The following is a 19326-nucleotide window of genomic DNA, read 5'->3' on the forward strand; positions in this document are numbered from 1 at the left end:
CAGCCCGTGAGTCTGAAATCAGGAGAGAGTGCGTCTCAAGCGTGTTATCTCCTGTGTGCAAATGGATGCTCAGAGAGCAGTGAATTGTCAGCTTGGAAAAGGAGGCCTTTGGGAAAAGTGGCAGAGTTTGAATTGCTCGGTGCTTCTCCCTCCCTCCTGACGGACGAGAGTTTGGTTCTGTGTCGGGGGAGACTTTCTGCCTTTGTGCTGGAGGTCATTGCTCATTTGGCTGCTGCAGAAATGGGTCGTGTTCTGTTAGGGCAGATTTTTGTGTGCATAGACACGCATACCTGTAACTGCCAAGACCATCTCGTGTCTTCATAGATTGGTGGACATGCTTAGGTGGGCTTTTGTTTCCTGTCATATAACTGCTGTAAAATACACCTCGTGTTGATGTAACATGTGCAGTTCTGATTGCAGTATAAAAGCAGAATGCTTAATTCCTGCCTGAACATCTGAGCACAGTGAGTTTTTACACAGCTGCCATGCGAAGCTGTTTACCTGTTCTGTGTTTTCCTGCTGGCAGAGCAGTAAACTTTCCGTGCCTGACATGAATGTACAGACTTCTTACAGGAGCTGAAGAGGGGCGGGATGTGTCGGGGTTTAAGAGGCGGTATTCCCAAATGCTTTCTTCACTCTTCTCATAAGCTGCAAAAACATTTCCAGCCCTTGGCTCTGACTGCATGGTGAAGCGTCCAGGCAGCAGAACGAAAAAAAAAAACAAACTAGGATGCTGGAGTGCAGTGTTCAGTTTGGAAATGGGACTGGAAAAAAACTTTCTTCTTCTTTTTTTTTTTTTTTTGAGCTGTAGCAATGTCTTCACATCTTGTTTCTTGTCTCCCCCAGCCATGCATACTCACGCACCACCTTTTGTTCCTGAAGCACGAGCAGTTTTACTGCAGCAGAGTGTAAGGATGCTGCAGTGGGGTTTACACAGGTTCCCTGGAGAAGTGAGGCGAGCCTCAAGGTACCCAGATCCTCAGTGCTGTGTCTCCATCCATGGAGCTGCTCTGCAGAGCCCCTGTGGGGACAGCCCAGGCAGAGCCACTGGGAGTGGGTGCTGGGGCTTGGAGGGGAGAGCTTGACATGAGTTTGGCTTGTAAGAAGAAAGGTCGATAAAATGCACTGCAAGAGGCACAAACTGCAGTGTAAGTAGCGTCACAGGCTTGTGTGTGAAAGAGGGGGAGAGGTGGTGAAGCGATCGCCAAGAGATGCAGTGCTCCAGGAGCTCCTGTGAAAGGCAGGTGGAAAAGGAGAACTGAATGAGTAGAGGGTTACTTCCATAAGAAAAGGAGGACGAATACTTCAGCGCACAAAATTGGCTTCAGAAAATGTTGGCTTACTGCTTCCCTGCTTGGAAGAGAGCAGGAGGGACAGCGTTGTGTCAGGGCTTATGGGCCTTGGCACAGGGGCAGCGCTGTGAAGGACGTGCTGCTCAGGAGAGGCAGGGGTCGAACCTGGGTGCACCTTTTTGTGATGGTTTATGTCACTCTGTGGTCGTTTTGCAGCACAGCTAAACGCTTGTTCTCCAGGATGAACTGAAAATTTGAGTGCTGATGGCCTGCACTGTGTTTCAGTGGACTGAAAGTTATTAGAAGGGCATTCTTCGTACGGGTTAAATGTGCTGCAAGTTTTGCTGTTTCAGTTCCTAAATGCACATGGGGTGTTCTTAGGGCAGTTCTGCAGCCTGAGCCGTGCACTGATTGCTCGTGGTGGAGCACCGAGTTGAACTTTAAGATTATACAGCATTAGGGATTCCTGTCTTTAGAAAATAACTCCTGTTTACTCTAACCTGGGAATGTTTTGGGTTAGTTTCGTTGCGACGGACGAGGATTGCTCAGGGTTGGCTTTGGAGAGGCATACAGTCCTTCATACAATCCTGTTAGATAATAGTAATGAGTGGTTGCTTTAGAACCACTGTCCTCGGATTGGGAAGGTTTGCAGAGATGTTTTGTGTTTGAACTGATGAGCTGGGGTAGTCTGCTTATCTGTTTCCTTTCTTAATATGGATGTACACACTTCTTATGTCTACAAATATGTAGTAAGTACCTTCATACCAATCAAATAACTTCATATTTTAGATGCATACTGAAATAACATCGTTGCAAGACACTGCTGACAATGTGCAGTAAAACATTTTGGTGAACTTGAGCTGCTTGTTTTAAATCAACGGAAACAACTGAGTTGTGTGGTGTGTGTTTGGGTATTTTCACTTTGGGTGTTGCAGCATAGCAAAGCAGCTCCTTCAAGGGCTGTAATGAAGACTTGATTGATTTATTTTGCCCATCTGGAGCATATGTGGATTACCTCTGTCAATACGGAATATGATAAATGAGGGATGGGCACTTAGAGAGCAATTTGAGTGATTGGAGCTGTTGAGGGTGTGAGAAGTGAGGCACTGTGAGAAGAACATGCTGAGCGTGTCATTCAGGAGCCTTTGAGATGTAGCACATCATAGTTTATACAAACGAACAGAAAGAACTTAGCGACTGATACTGAACACAGTGATGTGTGAGGCTGGGATCAGCACTTCCAAGAAGCACAGTTCCCTCTGATTAAGCTTTGAGGCCTCGCTGGAAGGTCATATGCAAAACCCAAGTGGCAGTGTTGTGGTAGGATTTTGGGGCGGAATGCAGTGGCCTGGGATTACTCAGGAGGCTGGAGACGTGATGTAATAGCTGTTTGGAGAGCGTAAGTCAATCAGAAAACCTCCCCTGATACTTCTGTATTGTTCTTTCAGCGTAGGCACAAGAGACTTGGGACTTGGGTAAGATGCCACCACCTCGGTTTCTTAAGCATGGTAAAATGTTTCACCAAGTTGTGCAATAAAACTAATACTTAATGACTTATGTTTTACCCTTTATTTCTGCGTGTATGTAGTAAGTATTACTGTCTGCTTTCTGAAGGGCCCTGCACTTCTTGTCATGGGAGCACTCACTCACTTGCCGACAGCATTGATTGTCTTGGGTGAAGATATTCCTCAATGCACAGCTGTTTCAGACCAGTACAAAGTACTGTAGATGAATGCTTTAGTCACTTACTTGTTATGTTTTCCTTACTTGTGTTTCTGTTTTAACTTGCAGATTTTGGATCTTTGTTTGACTTGGAAAATGATCTTCCTGATGAGCTGATCCCCAATGGCGAGTTGGGCCTTTTGAATAGCAGTGGGAACCTCGTTCCAGATGCAGCTTCCAAACACAAACAACTTTCTGAACTTCTGAGGGGAGGCAGCGGCTCTTCCTTAAACCCAGGAATTGGAAATGTGAACTCAAATAGCCCTGTCCAGCAGGGAGTCGGGAGTCAAGTGCAGGGGCAGCCGAACAGCGCGAGCATTGGCAACCTGGGTGCTATGGGTAAGAGCCCATTAAACCAGGGAGACTCTTCTGCTTCAGGCCTGGCAAAGCAAGTTGCCAGCACCTCTGGACCTACCACACCTGCATCACAAACACTGAACTCTCAAGCACAAAAACAAGTGGGGATGGTGACGAGCAGCCCTGCAACATCACAGACTGGACCTGGAATATGTATGAATACTAATTTCAGTCAGACACACCAGAGCCTTCTCAACAGTAATTCTGGTCACAGTTTAATGAATCAGCCTCAGCAAGGACAAGGGCAGGTAATGAATGGATCTCTTGGGGCAGCTGGAAGAGGAAGGGGAGCAGGAATGCAATATTCTGCCCCTGCCATGCAGGGGAATGCAGGCAGTGTGCTGGCAGAGACTTTAACCCAAGTGTCTCCACAGATGGCTGGTCACACCGGGCTGAACACAGCACAGACAGGAGCAATTACAAAAGTATGTACACAATTTAACGTATTCCGTGTTTTGCACTTGCATTTTTCCCACTCAGGTGTTTTGAAAAAATCAGTAGCCCATTTTTGAGGAGCAGAACTAAAAAATGTGCTTTCTTGAGTCCGCAGTTACCGGTTTCGTAGAGCAGTGATACGAAATATTGAAGCTGGTTTGTCGTGTGATCAGCAATGCGATCGTGTGAAAACACATCCTGAGAGTTAAACGTTGGATTTTGTCTTAGCAGTGTGGATTAGAAAAGAACAGCTTAAATTTGCAAAAAAAAAAGGGGACAAGTAATTATTTCTGTGCAGGATCTCGTTATATCTGCCAGACAGCAATGTGCTCTAAAGCAGTGTGAGATCTTAAGGAGTTTGAAGAGGGAGAGGTATAGCACTTGTCCTCTTGTCAAGGGCTGCTGTCAGTAGCTGTGCACTGAATGTTTTTCACATACAGGAGCACTAATCTGGAAATACGAAATTTTACGTGGGTTGCAAAGCTAATCTGAACTCTACAAAAGGGAAGGACAGTATTGGCAAGAAGCAGCTTAGTGGCCTTTGCAGACTGGGGCAGGGAGTGTGCATACCTGTAGAAGCTTCTACCTGTGTCTTGGGGCACTGCTGTGGTCCCTGCTTGATACAGTCATTGCTTTTTAGCCCTTGACTTCACTGGTCTAAGCTCAGAGATGTGATTAGAGATCGAGTGCTGCTCCTTCTGTCTCAGCTGGGTAGCACTGGGCCTCATCTCTGGTGTGGCGTTGGTGCAGCGTTGGATTCTGATGGTGAAACATTCTGTTATTGGAAAGGAATTCCATCTCTAATCTTTCATCCATCCGCACACCACTCGTCATTGTAATTTATTGGTGTGTTAATTCATTGTGTTAAGAATTCTGGAAAAAATTGCACTGCCTGACAGAAGAAAGCCCAGTTGGGAATGGTGTTTTCTTAAGAAATATGGATGGTGGAGTACTGGGTGGTTTGTTTGGTTCTCGAACATAACAATACAAAGAGCATTCGGATGCCACCAAAAGGGATCCCGCTGCTTAAGGCAGAGATGCTTGTGATCTGAGTGAAGGTCAGAGCACAGAAAAATGAGTGCATCCGTTTCCAGCCCCAAATCAGTTAATTTGGCCGTGGGGAGGGATTGGGCTGAACAGAAAGAAAGGAGCTGCTTTCTTCTTTTTTTCTTTTTTTTTTTTTTTTTTTTTTTAACCCTATCTCTTTTTCCCATAAATTTATGGAGTAGATTTTCCCTAGCCACAACATAGCTATGTGGTTAAGCTACTGATTTTTGATGCAAACTAATCCAAGTTGAATTACGCAGGAACAAAGGGTCTTGCCTAAGGTCTTATCTGACCAAGTATGAAACTGGTGGGAGAGGTTCTGTGGTCCCATGGTTTCTTGTAAGCCTGTCCACCCCTGGTAAGGAATAGGCCAGTGCAAATGTATGGACGTGAGCCATAGTCTGGAGCCAGCTGCAAGTGGGATGCTCGAGCTGAGGAAGATGATCTGGGTGTTCTCAGCGTTAGTTCAAGGAGTAAGTTAGATTGAGCAAGAATCACTTTGGAAAAGAGTAGTGAGAAAATCCCTGGTCCTTACATCATTGGCTTCTCCTGCTGTGTAGTGCATTTCCAAACGTCTTGCTCCCTGGATTTCCATCTCACAAACAGAGGTGTTCTCCATTTTTTTTGGTTTTGTTGTTTTCTTTTTGGAATAGGCATTTCAGTCTGGCATCCTACTGCAGTCTCTTCCTATCGCTGAGTCTGTTATCCTAGTAGGGTCCTAACGGTGATGTGTGTCAGCCGGTTGTGATGAAGGCTGTCAAGGAATGTAAATAAGCAGTTCAGCAGGTTTGTCTGTTCTTCTGAAACTGATGTTTCTGCTGAAAAGATTGTGTGTGTTATTTACAGATACACCAGATTAGCATAGCAAGGATCTGAATGCTTTATTGGCTGTAACTGCGGTTTGTGGGTTTATATGGAGTGCTTGCCTTGTGATTTTGACCTGAGATGTTATGGAAGCCTCTGAGGAAAGCTGTGTACACTGCTGTGTCTTCATGCAAGCCGTTACCAGACTCCTCTCCTGGAACAGTTTTGCTTCTAACTGTGGGACATGGACAGTGCTGCAAGGAGAGTTTTCATTTGGGTTGAAGTTCTTTAAGAAATCTGATTAAAAGGTCGGAAGGATTCTTCTTCTCTGAACAAATATCACGGGGTGGGGGGTAGAGGAACAGGTTGTTTAGTCACAGTCATTTCCAGCACTGGTGAAATTGTTCCTTTTTGTTGTAATCGCTTTTGCAAAGTCCATTAGGTCTAGAAAATGTGTTCAGACCATCTAGAGAATCACCTTAAGTTAGGGTTGGTGTGGAAGATTGAAGGTTGTCGGCTTTTGAACGTCTTATGTAGCAGCAAAGCTCAGCAGATGGTTTATTGCTTCCCTAGAAACCAGCGCTTCGTTGCAGACGTGCTCTGTGCCTCACGCTCTTCTGTTGCCGTCCTCATTGAGTTCATCTTTATAAAATGAGGGAGATTCAACCTCTGTGTGGTTCCTGGTGGCTGGCACTGGAGCTGGAAGTTGTTCTTATAGGTTGGATGTCACACAGCCTCTTGCTGTGGTGCGTTCCTTTCTTCCTGTTGCTGCTGTGGAAGCTTTGGGAAGTTTCCTTTTATTCTGCGTGGATCTCAGCACTACTAAACCTACGTTGAGATTGGTTTCCTTCGCAGGTTGGTCTAATTTTTGGGGCTCTGTATGGTGTGCATGGATGTCACTGTTTGGTCAGATCTTAGTCTGAGCCTGTAAGCACATCAATCACGGGAAAATGGTTGGCTGTGTTTTCCTTGCTTGTGTGCAGTGTATTTAAGCCCCATTGCCTCTGGGAATCTGGCACGTGTAATAGAGTTCTGGTACCCAAATCTTAGCGGTTCAAAACGGCACTAATGGGCAAAAACCAGATCTAGTGTGCTAGATTTCTCTATGAATTCAGTGTAGTCTTGCCTCTTAACTTTATTGACCTAATTAATTCATGTTCTTCGTGGCTTTAACTTTAATCAAAATAGCCACATGGCATTGCACTTTGCAGCAGAATTTTGAGATGAAAGAGTAGGAGGAACTCAGAACAGAGTCACATCCCTTGTAATGTCTGCCAACAGGACAACCGGTTGTGTCGTGGTTTGGTGCTGAGCTGTGTAAAAACTGGATTCTGCTCTTTGCTGTTTCCAGGCTGTCTGTGTATGTGTGTGTTCTTCGGAGCAGTGCACAGTCATGGTTTTGCTCCCTGTAGTTCACTGAGCAGTGGTTTGCTGTTGGATAGTAATCTTCAGGACATCTAATGGTGCAGTGAACTCTGAAGAACAAGAGCAAGACTTCCGTATGCATCCTAATGTTTGACTCTGTGTTTTGAGGAATCTGAGGTAAGGCAAATAAGAGAGAAAAAAAGATTTGAAGAGATTAGCTGGCTGCTATTGCTGAGTAGCAGATTGAGATGCACTCGCTGATTGTGAATTAAGTCAGCCGAAGACGTTCGCATTCCGTGGTCGCCGTGTTTGTTTTCGCAGCCTGCTGCTGCCGTTTGTTTCTCTGGTGACTCTCAATCTGTCTGGATCTGCCTGAATTGTTTTACCATGACTTGCGCTTAATTTGCAGCTTATCCTCGACGTTGTCCATAGCAGGCTGCCAAGCAGGCTGGCTGCAAGCAGAGCCTCTGGCAAGCACGAGTAGCCACGCGAGCCGCATCCCACCCAGCCCTGCTGCTGTGTGCTCACCGACTGGACCAGCTGCTCGGCTCCCTAGTCAGTATTGTGATGACCAAAGCAGTGTTTTTTTTTTTTTTTTTTACAGTGCCTTTATTGTAGTACAAGCAGGAGGAGGATATAAATATATAGAAGTGCCTAACAGCAAAACTCAACCTTAGTAAAATGAAGATATCTGTAACGCAGCTCTGGTTTGAAACATGGCCACGTAAAGCGGTGCTTGGTGGGTGACTTGGCACTTGATACACCAGATTTGGTAACTTAAAATGCTCTCCTGCCACAGCAGTCCCTCCTGGCACCTGGAATCGAGTTGTTTCCTATTTCTAGTACACGAGCTAAATTGCCTTTGCAGTTGTGCAATGTCATTGAAGATCCTTGAAGCGATAGCCGCTTGGCTTCTGCCTGCTTCTTACGCTCACGCCGGTACCCGTGCTGTGTCTGACTAATGCTGCAGGCTGAAAGAATGTGCGAAACGGAGCAGTCAGCCTTCATGGGAAACCACAGCTTGGTTTCCTCTGCTCTGCTTCCAGCTCGGGCTGGAGGAGCCGGTCTGCATCAAGTCATCCAGCTGACGAAAATGAAATATTTCGGTGTCTTCTTAGAGCGGAGTTGTGCTGCTGTGTTCTGCTGCAGTAACGCAGCACTGACATTAAAGATCTTGCCACCAACTTTCAGTCACTTAGGTTAGCGTTATGTAGTGCTTCTGTTTCTGGTGTTGGAGTGGAGTTCGTTTCTCAGTGTATGTGAAGGAAGACTTTGGTAGTAAAATCAAGAGAGCCACCAGTTCTTTGGAACCCACAGACTGAAAGTGATATTGTCTCCAAAGCTTTATGAAGATGACAAACCTTCAGATCCTCGTTACGATTGTTTTCTGATTTTTAGGCTGATTCCACGTCTCTTCTTGCTGCTGCGTGTCAACTTGTTTTTTAATGCACAGAGATAAGATTCTCTGAGAGAGGGCAGCCTGCCTATTGATGTGTGCCTGTGTAGAGGTTGCAGGTTGCTTCTTGCAGAAGGAATTGTCTGTTCTGTAGTAATTCTTCTAATAAATCCCAATTGTACATACAGATCCTGTTGCGCAGGAGCATTTTTGGTGACGCGATCTCTTAAGAGGTCTGAAAACCTTTTCCTTATGTCATAATGCACTTATCATTTGTGTGTGACAGTGAGCTGTGATGGCACTGTGAATCGCATGGTCGTAAGTATGTAGAGAAATGTGTCAAAGAGCCTGTGGCATGGCCTGGGAACTATGTGCTGGTGTCTTTTTTTCTTAGAAACAAAGAGAAGGGAAGAAACTTTGCAAATGACATGTATGGCATGGCATACTGTGGCAGGAAGGTGTGCCTGTTTGGGGAGTTGCTGCAACTGCTGAAGGGAGCAGCGTGCCATGCTTATTGCTTGTGTTGTCAGTGTTCCTGTGTAATCCCAGTTGTGGTTTTGAGATTGGAAATAGTTGGAGATTTAGATGGATGAGGATTTGGGTGTTTTTTCTGGAAGTTGTGCTACTTAGAAGAGCTGCCTGGGGCCAGCACCTGGAAACGTGTGCTGCTCTGCGTGCTGGTGCTGCTTCAGGCCCAGAGCCATAGTTGCACTGAACCGCATTTTTTGTTTCTTTGCTGAGCACGTGTATGTGCTTTAGCTTTGCCACATACAGTGCCACAGCATGAACTGGTTTGCAGTGAATCGTAATGGAGGCAAGGCACACTACGTATTGGGGCCCACTGCCAGAAAGATCCCTGTGTGAAGCAGAGGAGCTCTCAGAACAGCTGCAGCCCGGTGCAGGCCCGGCTGCGTCCTGTCCATTCTCAAGCAGGCCTTAAACACAAACAAACAGAACAAATGCCCTTTGAAACTTTTGGCAATTAGGATAAATGAAATAACCCCTTTACGGTGAGAGGATCTTTGTACCCTGGAAGGGCTGGAGAACTCAGCAAGACTAACGCTGGGGTTCTTGCTGTGTGCCCAAGCGCGCGGCTGGTGCTGAGCCCTTCGCTCTGAGCACCTCCTGCTCCATTGCAAGCCCTGTCTGCAGCCCTGGGCTGTTCTCACCACCCTGCTTAAACACATGCATTCCACATGACCGTCAGATCTTCACCTGGCTTTAAAACGTCCTGAGAGCTCTGTGGGCTGCTTCACGTGAGTTGTGAAGTCCTCCAAGAGGAGCGTTCCGGAGATCTCAGGGCAGCTCTGCATGCTGTGTGGTGTTTCCAAATAAACACAGTTGGATCTTAAAATTACTGCTTGCAAATTATTTCAATGGTATAAAATATTTATATTTAGGTTTCTCTCTGGTTACTGTTAATGTCACGCTATGATATTTAAGCTAAGTGGTTGTTTTCAGTAAACCATATTGACTCTTTTTTGTGTATGTATTGTAACCTGGAGTGGAAACTTGTTCCTTGTCGGTTTGATTTCTGTTTTCCTCTGGTTCTGGGTTGAAATACAATAATTACCTATGTCTTTTAGAAGCACTGTGGGTTTTTTTTCCTTCATTGTAACCAATTTCCTGCAGGATTTGTCTGCTGAGGAGCTCACGTAGGGAAGGAAAGGAAGCTGAGCTCCTCTCTTCACGGTGTTTGAGACACTCTGTAGGGCTGCTGGTGCCTTTTTCTGATTGGCAGCCATGAAAGCTCTTGTAGTGATTGGAATGCATGGTCACTTGCTGCTAATTGTTCATTAAAGCTTAGAGTTCTTATTTGCTGAGGTTACAGCACTCAGTGAGCCTTCGGAGCTGTGCTTTCCTGATGTACAGCAATGATGCTCAGTGCAGAAATCGCTTTAGTTCTTCCTGTGGTGTATCCCATTTCATCAACCCGTGCTGGCCTTCTCAGAAGGAAGTTTGAAAGTGTTTTATGCATGCATGCATACAGAGGAAGCGTGTTTTGTTGGTTTTTGTGTTTGTTTTTTTTGAAAGTGTGAACTTAAACACATTAAGAGCTTTTTTTTCCTCTGTGTAGATCCCTAAAGAGCACTTTTCCACAAAATTCTGACCTTTCTATGTCAGTAATAATGCTGGAATATTTGTAAGTTTTTAAGACATTTCGTTGCCTTGGAATGCTTAAATCTGTCTTTCACCTCTGAGAAGTTCTTGGAAGAGGTTAAGTCATACTACAAGTGGCAATAAAGCACCTGGCTTCCTCGTAATGGTATTTCTTAGACTTCAGTTCTGGCTTTACTCAGTTTTTCCTGCTATAATAACAGGTGCTGCAAATGACAATGGTTCCTGCATCTGCGGGGTTTGGTTTTTGGGTTTGTTTTTTTCTGTTTTTTTGTTTGTTTGGTTTGTTTTTGTTTGTGTGTTTTTGTTTTTTGGTTTTTTTACATTTCTTTGGTACTGGAGAGAAGATGCTGTAGAACCTCATGGATCTGTTTCTGGGCTTTCATTAGAGCAGCTTGTGAGCAAGCGCAGCGGAGGTGGCACAAGACAGGCATCTTTTGGGTGCTGCTGGGCAGCTCGCAATGGAATTCTCAGAACTAATTCTTGAAAAGTTAAAATTTATGTTCCTGTGTATTTATTTAAGGCATCCTTGTTGTTAACTGACTTTAAAAGTGAGTATTTTTGAAGTGCTGTTCTCGTCAACCTGCCATGTTGGTGAGGGTGAGGCACGCTCCTCCAGTGCAGGCAGTGGCCTTGTCTCCACTCTTGCACTTAAACTGAATTCCTTTTCTTTTTTTTGGTGTTGCCGTTGGCTCTTTGCCACAAAATGATTAATTTTTTCCTCGCTTCTCCATCTGTCCCTCTGGCATTTACATTGCAAGCACCGTGGTGACTTTCTTTTTGAACGTGTTCCTATAGGATAAAACAGCAATTAGTAAAGGCTTACATCATTTTTGTCAGCAAACAGATAGAAGATGGTGCCAGCGTAGTAAAGAAAGCCTGTCCTTCCCTCCTCACCAGCGTGCACAAATCCCCACCGGACCTCTCTGTCGCGCTTCCCTGGTAGCCATGATCAGCCAGGTGGACCTTGCCTCGCACCAAAGCTTTGTGTTTCATTCCAGAGGGAGATAAGAGTCCAAAGTGCGGGGCTGCAGCTCGCAGGCACCAGGAGGGATCGGCTGCAGGGGCCGAGCCGGGAGCTGGCGGCTGTCCTGCTGGCTGGGGCGCTGCGGATGGCAGCACGGAGCTGGGGCTGCCTGCCTCCCACTGGGTGACCGCTGGAAGGCAGGAGGGCACCGTGTGCAGCTCTGTCCTGCTGCTGACTAACAGTGCTGAAAGCGGCTGCTGTCAGCCTGCATTCCTGGTGTTCCTCCATTACGTTACGACACATCGCTCCTGCGTTGCCAGTGCTTTGCGTGCTGCCAGTTATTGGTGAGCACCAGCACACCTCAGTGCTCCATTTCCTTACCTTTCTGTCAAAGTGAGGAAAATCGTAGGTAAGTTAAAATGATTTAAACAAAGCAAGGTTATATTGTTTCTGGTAGCAAAAAGGAGTCAGTGAGTGGGAAGGGAGAAGGGGGTCACAGTGCTGAGCTTTGTAACCATCTGTTGAAAGCCCACGTTTTAAGCACATTCAGTGATGGCAAAGAACCTGAAGGCTTAGTGCAATGGTAGAGTGTTAAGAGTCTGGTTTTGGCGATGCCACAGAAGGGTGGAATAAAGAGTATGCAGGTGTGTGACCTGGTGGCAGCAGGCACAGGAGCTCGGACCATCCCTGCTCCTGTGGCAACCGCCAGCAGCAGAGCTCAGGGGCAGAAGTGCTCAGCTGTTCCTCTGTGTGAAATTATTCCTTGCGTGCCAAGCCCAAAGGATGCTTTCTGAATCTCTGGGTCAAAACACGAAGTGCAGGATTCGTATGTTATACTAGTTGTTTCTTCAAAAAAATGCAAGGGAAAAATATCATCCCCCATATGCCTGTGATGTAATAGGGGATTTTGGATGAGGCATGTGAGATGCTGAGCAGCAGTGGCTGTGGAAGTTTTGGTTCATTTTCTCTGAGATGCTCATATGTGATGCACGGCTGTTCAGTCAACCTAAGGCTCTTGATTATGGCGTAACCTTAAAGCTGTAGATTAAACGTTCAGAAAACTGAATCATCGTTCACAAGTGGCTCTTGAAAGGTGGAAACACTTATTATCTGCTTAGCATTTAGCATAGTGTTTCATGTCAGGTTCTTCCAGGGATAAATAGGAGGCAACAGGGGGAGCATCTCTCCTTGCAGATGCACAAGATGTAGGGGAAAGCAGTGACAGCTCTGTCTTCCTGGAGCCATTCCTGCTGCTGAATGCACAGTTCTCATGTGCCCCGCTTGGTGACACTGCCCTTAGTTTGTGACCTGGCCTCTTGTCAAACCAGGTCACATCTAGGATGCCCGATTTCCCTCTTCACTCCTTAATTCTGACATGTATGTTCTGTTCACAGGCATAATAATGTAAATGATTAATCTGAGCTTAGAGATCATTTTTAGCTTTTGTCTCACAGACTAAATTCAGAGAGATATAAGGATGGTGCTGGTTGCTAAAAGGCATCTTTGTCTTCCTGCTGCAGCTGTTCTGTCAGAGTGAGAGGTACAGGAGCAAATTGGCAGAATAGAGGCTCTCCCTTTATTTTCTTATTGCCAAGAACACGGGCAGACCAGATCTAAGTGTGGTGTGGGCTGAGTGCCTTCATGCTGCTACTATACGGGCCCGAGTCCTTCCTGATCCCCTGCATGCACCATCATGCTCCCTGCCCCATCCCCACATTACCTCTCTGCTGTGCTGGCAGCACTAACGGGGCTCATTCAGCGCCTGCAGACACTGCCTGGTGAGCACTGGGGGAAGTGGCAGAATCCTTTGTGCCCTCTCTTCGTGGTGATGCTGATTGGAGCACTGTAGCTCACCTGTCCATCTGTTTACGCAGCAAGCTTAGGAAATTAATTTTATCTGTGAGGCCTTTAATGAAAATGGGTCAAATTGACTGGTGAATTCCAAAGCGGTGAGTGAAGCATGGATTTGGGGAAGGGGAGGAGCAGGGGCCCTGGCCGACCTCACAGCAGTCAGTGTGGAGAAGCTGCTTTCCTGCTGCTGGGCTGAGTGAGCGCATGCATGAAAGGGAGCTCCATGGGCCGCCCTGCTGCTGGGAGGAGCAGTGCTTGGAGCTGTGCTTAGCCACCTCTGTTCTGTGGGGCAGAGGATGGTGCTTTGCTGTGGTGCAGGTTTGGGTTTCTGTTCTGCAGCGCTGCTCTCCTGGGCTTTGGTGGTTAGTGGAGGTGGCAGTATGGTCACGTTCTTACATTGTTTTTGCTTGCCAGGTCGTTTTCTTCTCATCTTTCTGCATTGTGTCTAGGCAAGCAGAACAGAACTTCTAATTCCCTTTCTATCAGTAGGTTCCATATTATAAAGAACTGAGCATATAACAGCAGCCATACAAAATCACACCTTTTACTGAAAGCTGTGTGGCTTTTATTTACTAACCCCTGTTTTTAAGTAGAAAAATTTCTTAAAAAATCTGCATAACCTTCAGAGTTTCGGTGGTATTTGGTCATTTACCCTTTCTCTTATTTTTGGTTGGAAGGTGTAGGACCTCACATTTTGCCTGTTGATACGTGTTTGCTAGGTGGTACATATTTATACCTTTCTATTCCCAGAATTGGTACTTTAGGATCATTACTTGATGTTATAAGCTAATTAATAAGCTTAAATAATAAGCTAAGTAAATTAGGCTGTTAGACTGCAATTAGACTACGTATTGTAGCCAGGCCTATTAGTCCTTTGAATACTTCTTGAGGCCTTTCAGAATCCTGTCATTTTCGTGTATCCTTTGTGAAGAGTTGATGCAGCCCGACTGTTGCTGCTGCAGAAGTGTTGTGGTCAGGCCGGGAGCACAGGGATGTCACTGTGTGCTCTGCCAGCCTTCTTGTCATCCCCCTGCTGTCACACTGACAGCTCACGTGTGCAGCTGGAGTCCTTTGCAGCTTTACTTTCAGAGCCGGTCCAACCAAACCCTCCAGCCGACTTCCTTTCTTTCTCAGACTGTTTCTAGATAAAAATCAAGAAGGTACTACATTGTAAGTTAATGATAACTTTATTTGTAGTTTACTGGATTAGATCATAATGAGATTATTTCAGCCAAGCGTATTTTCCACTGAACCCAATTTGAGTTCTTTGAGTTGTTTTTTTCATGCCAACCTTTCTGTGTTTTTTCTGATGTCAAGCTAGTCTGTGTCTGGTTGGGTTTCTTGTTTTTTTTCTTACTATTGGACCATTGTAACCTTCTTCCATTCTTGTGCAGAAGAGTCAGAGATTCAGAACTTAATGAAAGTTTGAAATTATTTCAACTTGGAAGCTTTTCTTTAATTATCTGTCAGGACCAATAATTAAAGAAGTAGCTGTAAGTGGGCAACAGTGATGCAAGATACAAAAGCAGGAGTGTTGTCAGCAGTAGGTGCTGCTTCTTGGCACATCTCTTGTGGTGTGCAAATGAGGATGGCTTTCTCTCTTGCAGGAAAGCTAACAGCAACTTCTGTCTGTCCTGCCAGAGCTTTTGTGAAGTTTGGAAGCCCTGCTGTGAAAGATGGGTTAGGGGTAGCAGAAGAGAGAGCACAGTGCTTCCCCAAGGAAAAAGAGTAGTGAGGAGCAGAACTTTATGTATAGCTCTGTAGTTTATGATAGCGTGTTGGAGGGGAAATTTAAGTAGTAATAGAATACAAAAAAAAAAAAAAAAAAAAGCAGAAAACACATGGATTTTGACTAGGAAATTGTGCTTATAACTGTGAATGGATTTTGCAGCATGTTGTATTGTTTGCATGTCTTGGAAGCCTCCGAGGGGTGAGTGGTAATGAAGTAACTGCCAGGATGAGAGCTGGCGGCAGAGGCAGAGGTGAGGGGACAGTTAATAAAAACTCAGAGTGGGAGGAAAGGATGGGATTTATTGATGGCCCAGACACTCAGATACAAAGGGGGAGGAACTCCTGGTGCTGGCGGGAGGAAATACTGTGGTTTGTCAGCAGTAATAAAGGGAGGAAGCGAGTAAGCTTTAAAAATAGAAGTGGCGCAGCATTAAGATGCAGTCTGGTGCTGGTGTAGCTTGGAGTTAAGTTCCTGAGCGCGTGTTTCTGTCCCATCCACTCTGAGTGTGCAGATTTGATCACAGACATCATCTGTGACAGCTCCAGGAACCAGAGGGAATAGAACTCAGTTCTGCTGTCGAAATAGCTATAAAGCAAAACAAGGAGAAGAACCTCCCTCACCCGCTGCCCAGTGCATTGCAGCGTGAGGTGTCCTGTGCTGTCCACATTGGCCAAACACAGGCTTTACTTTTTTTCAGCATGGAAGTTGGTGAATTCCTTGGTTTGTGCGAGTTGAGTGAAATGCTCTGGTTTCCAATCCGTCCTCAGTAATAGGTCGCAGCATCTCAGGGAGTTTCCATAGTGATGAAAAAGGGGAGCAGAATCTGCCTGTCTTTCTGGGATAGCAAGGTTATCCAATTAAATGCAGCTTCCACCTTAAAGGAGAAGAGCATTTATTGTATTTTCGAGAAGAATGGGTTTTTAGTAGAAGTAATGCGTTTGAGATGGCCTGCGCTATGCTCAGTGCATCTGAGGCTCTTGCAGCCCTACGGGGTGGCTCTGCTGCCTGGCTTACCAGGCCCTCAGTGCTGCCTTAGCTTTATGGATGGCTGGTAGTTATCCGTGCATCTCCGTGTGAGCCAACACACCAGGACCAGAGTTGTGTTTGAGAAGCACAGACGCAGAGGCTCGCAGTCCCCCTCTCCTCCCTCATTTCCCGGGGCAGGGCAGGGTGCCGTGGCACTGTGTGCCTTCTGGTGCTTTTGCTGTGAGCTGCTGCTTTCGCTTTGCAGAACAAATGAGCAGTGTGAAACCCTGGCTGCACGTGTGCAGTTGTACGGCTGTGTTTGCTTGCTGTCTGTGAGATTTCAACTAACTGCTGCTGCTTTAGATAGAACTCATGTTGGGTTTGTTAACTGGGAAGTGCCAGCTGATGCCTGGCCGTGTTTTCACTGCCTGTTACAGAGAGGATCTGACTCTTCCTTTTCCTGTGCCGAGCTGCTGCCCAGCTGTTTGCTGGGGAGGTTGCAGCTGCACTGTGTGCCCTGCTCCTCCTCCAGTGGTTCCGAAGTGCTGGGAGCTGATGCTCTTTGGCAGCTGCTTTTGCTAGAGCTCCTCCTCCATCGTGGCCTCAGCTGAATGCTGTTACAGACAGGTGGGAGTTTGTTCTTGTGTTGTGCACTTCTCCTGGTCTCCTGTGAGAAGCTCAGCTCCTCCCACATGAAATGGGATTGAAAAGTGTCACAGCTGGTGAGCCTGGGAACATCTGTGAGTTCTAATGAACTTGTCTGGTGCGTGGTCTCATGGCTTTTGTCTCCATATTTACTTCACAGATTGCCACATAAGAGTTTCCACTCCTGAGATACCTTTTTTTAATTGGTGTGTTGAGGCAGTAGTGCTCAGAAGCGAAGCTAAGGTGACAGGGGATGTCTGACGGTGTGCAGTGTTATCAGATAGATACATTAGTTTTAGGCTGCTGTAACTGTAGCCATGGGTTCCCTTCCTTGTGCAGGAAGTCGGCTCCCAGCTCGGGCTGAATGAGCAACAAGGAATGCCTTAGAATTGTGATCAGATACCTGTGCCTCAGCAATCACCTAGAAAGGCAATTATTATCCTCGTTGTATTAAGCGCTCGATTTAGGTGACTTGAAGGGCTGCTTTGTTGCTGTTCTGCTTCGTTCTGATATGATTCATAACGAAATCTATTGGAAATGAAACATTACCAAATGGTAAAGCAAGGATGATGTTACCTGCTAGGGCTGCAAGGCCGCACAGCTTTGGGATAGTCTCAGTGGTTCAAACTTTAGCAAATTTAAAATGAAATGTTCTGTGCTCACCCAGAAGAACCTGGTAGGCTGTCAGGGTACAAGTGTGCAGCTCTGGGTATTGCGCGGTCCTTTCTTGTACCTGGTGTGAAATAGTGGGCTGAGACAAGTGGGTATCTTTATTAAATGCTTTGCTATTAATCCTTCAGAGACAGCCTTACTGGATAAGTATAAAAAATGAAAATGGCTTTGGACATGCAGCGGTGTGTTCCCAGCACCGATTTAACTTTCAGGTGATACTTCAGGCTGTCTGTACTTAGGGCTCATTTGCAAGTCCAGAAAAGAAAACTGTTTGTATAGGAAGCAGGTGATAGTGTCCAGGCTTCTGCTGTAGGTACCCCAGTCGGAATGGTGGGATTTTTTCAGAAGCACTTCTGTATTTCTGTTTTTGCACGTGTCGGGCTTTGCAGTGCCTTCAGTGTAAGAGCTGAGCTGGAATTGCGGTCTTTGCTGGGTGCAAAAGCAGCAGCAGGTGCTGTGCATCCTGACACCAGGCTTCAGGCCTGGGCCAAAGGGCAGCGCTGAGCTGTGTGTTGGACTCTGCCCCTGCTGTCAGAGCTGCTGGGGGCGCTGGGGCTGCGGGGCCGGCCTGCCTGCTGCCCCAGGAGCTGCCCTGGGAAGTGGGAGCGGATCAGAAGCGCGGCGTGTGGCGCATGGGAGGGCTGCAGAGGTCAAAGGGAGGGAGAAATGGGATTTAGCCTTTCAAACAAAGGCTTGCTTGGTTTCTGTTCAGGGCACTCTGACAGGTGACAAAGTCATCCAGGGTTCTTCCCGGCGTGAAGAACACACGCACGCTGTCTGCTCCACTCTCTACGCTGCGTCCCTTTGAGGGGTGGGAGCTCAGCTGCAGTCATTCCTGCCGATGTCATCTGGGGACCTTTTGTCCGGTGTGATACCGAGTGGCTCAGCTGATGGAGATGTCACCACTTGGAGGCTGTTGCTGAGACAAAATGGCTCCTTGGGATGGACGCTGTTCTCCTTAGTGGTTCAGCACGAGCTGTATTTCAGCTTGCTGTTCCTCAGGGTCTGGGGGCTGTGAGCTGTGGAGGATATCAGCCATAGATGGCCTTTTGTTTAGGCGTTTTCCCTCAACTGCCCAAACAAGCAGATAAGCATTTACTTGATAGCTCGGTGTGTTCCCTTCCCCTCTGCACACAAAGTCATGCTTTGTGCTCAGAATGCAGCAAAGTGCTTTTGAGGTTTGTGTGGTTTTCAAGAGTTGTTACAGCATTGGAAAAAGTAGTTTTTTTCCTCTATGCAGATTAGGAGGAGTAATCTTATGTCTCCTTTGCATTTGTACAGTGTTTTTGTTAGTTCAATTGCATATCTTCAGATGCAGGCAGGGAGATTGCATAAAGCCAAATGTTGATTATATATTTTAAAATTATTATTTATTTAAAGTTTTGAAGTTGAAAATCTAATTTTGAACAATTTAAACCAGAATTTGGCCTTTGTGGATACAAAAATGAGTATTTGACATGTTGGGTTTTTTTTTTTTTTTTAATATTCCTTCAGAATCTATAAAGTTACAATAATGTCATTCTTTTGCAGATGGGAATGGCAGGTAACACCAGCCCCTTTGGGCAGCCTTTCAGTCAAACTGGAGGGCAACAGATGGGAGCAACGGGGGTGAATCCTCAGTTACCAAACAAGCCGGGCATGGCCAACAGTTTGTCTGCCTTCCCTGCTGACATCAAGAGTACTCCAGTCACCAGTGTGCCCAATATGGTGAGTTGTACCTTACTGCTTCCCTCAGTGGCTGTGTCCTCGTTGTACATCCTGAATTCTGGGGTGTAATGGCTTCTGCAGCATTATGGACGTGGTCACTTAAACACAGGTTGCCCCTACGGTTCTTCACTGCTGCTCTGTGGAGCACATGGGAAGTTTGTCTGTTTTCCTATTGTAAGTTAACTTCCAAAGCAAACACTGTGTTTTGTTATGAGATTGCATTACATTTTGTTTGGTGTGTTTGTTTCCA

The 19326-nt window shown here is 46.1% G+C and overlaps 1 protein-coding gene across 5 annotated transcripts in view; it reads left to right on the forward strand.

The window, feature by feature from the left end:
- Positions 1-19326, forward strand: part of CREBBP (CREB binding protein) — a 77499-nt gene that overhangs the window by 5568 nt on the left and 52605 nt on the right. For 4 of the 5 annotated variants that reach the window (XM_052679676.1, XM_052679677.1, XM_052679675.1 and 1 more), the window contains exons 2-3: positions 3084-3796; positions 18900-19076. In XM_052679676.1, the coding sequence (XP_052535636.1) occupies positions 3084-3796; positions 18900-19076 (890 nt within the window). The remainder of the gene's footprint in view (positions 1-3083; positions 3797-18899; positions 19077-19326) is intronic. The other variant, XM_052679679.1, reaches the window with a different exon arrangement.

This window comes from Tympanuchus pallidicinctus, unplaced genomic scaffold (assembly GCF_026119805.1).
Source record: "Tympanuchus pallidicinctus isolate F22 unplaced genomic scaffold, pur_lepc_1.0 scaffold18, whole genome shotgun sequence".
NCBI classification, from domain to species: Eukaryota; Metazoa; Chordata; class Aves; order Galliformes; family Phasianidae; genus Tympanuchus; species Tympanuchus pallidicinctus.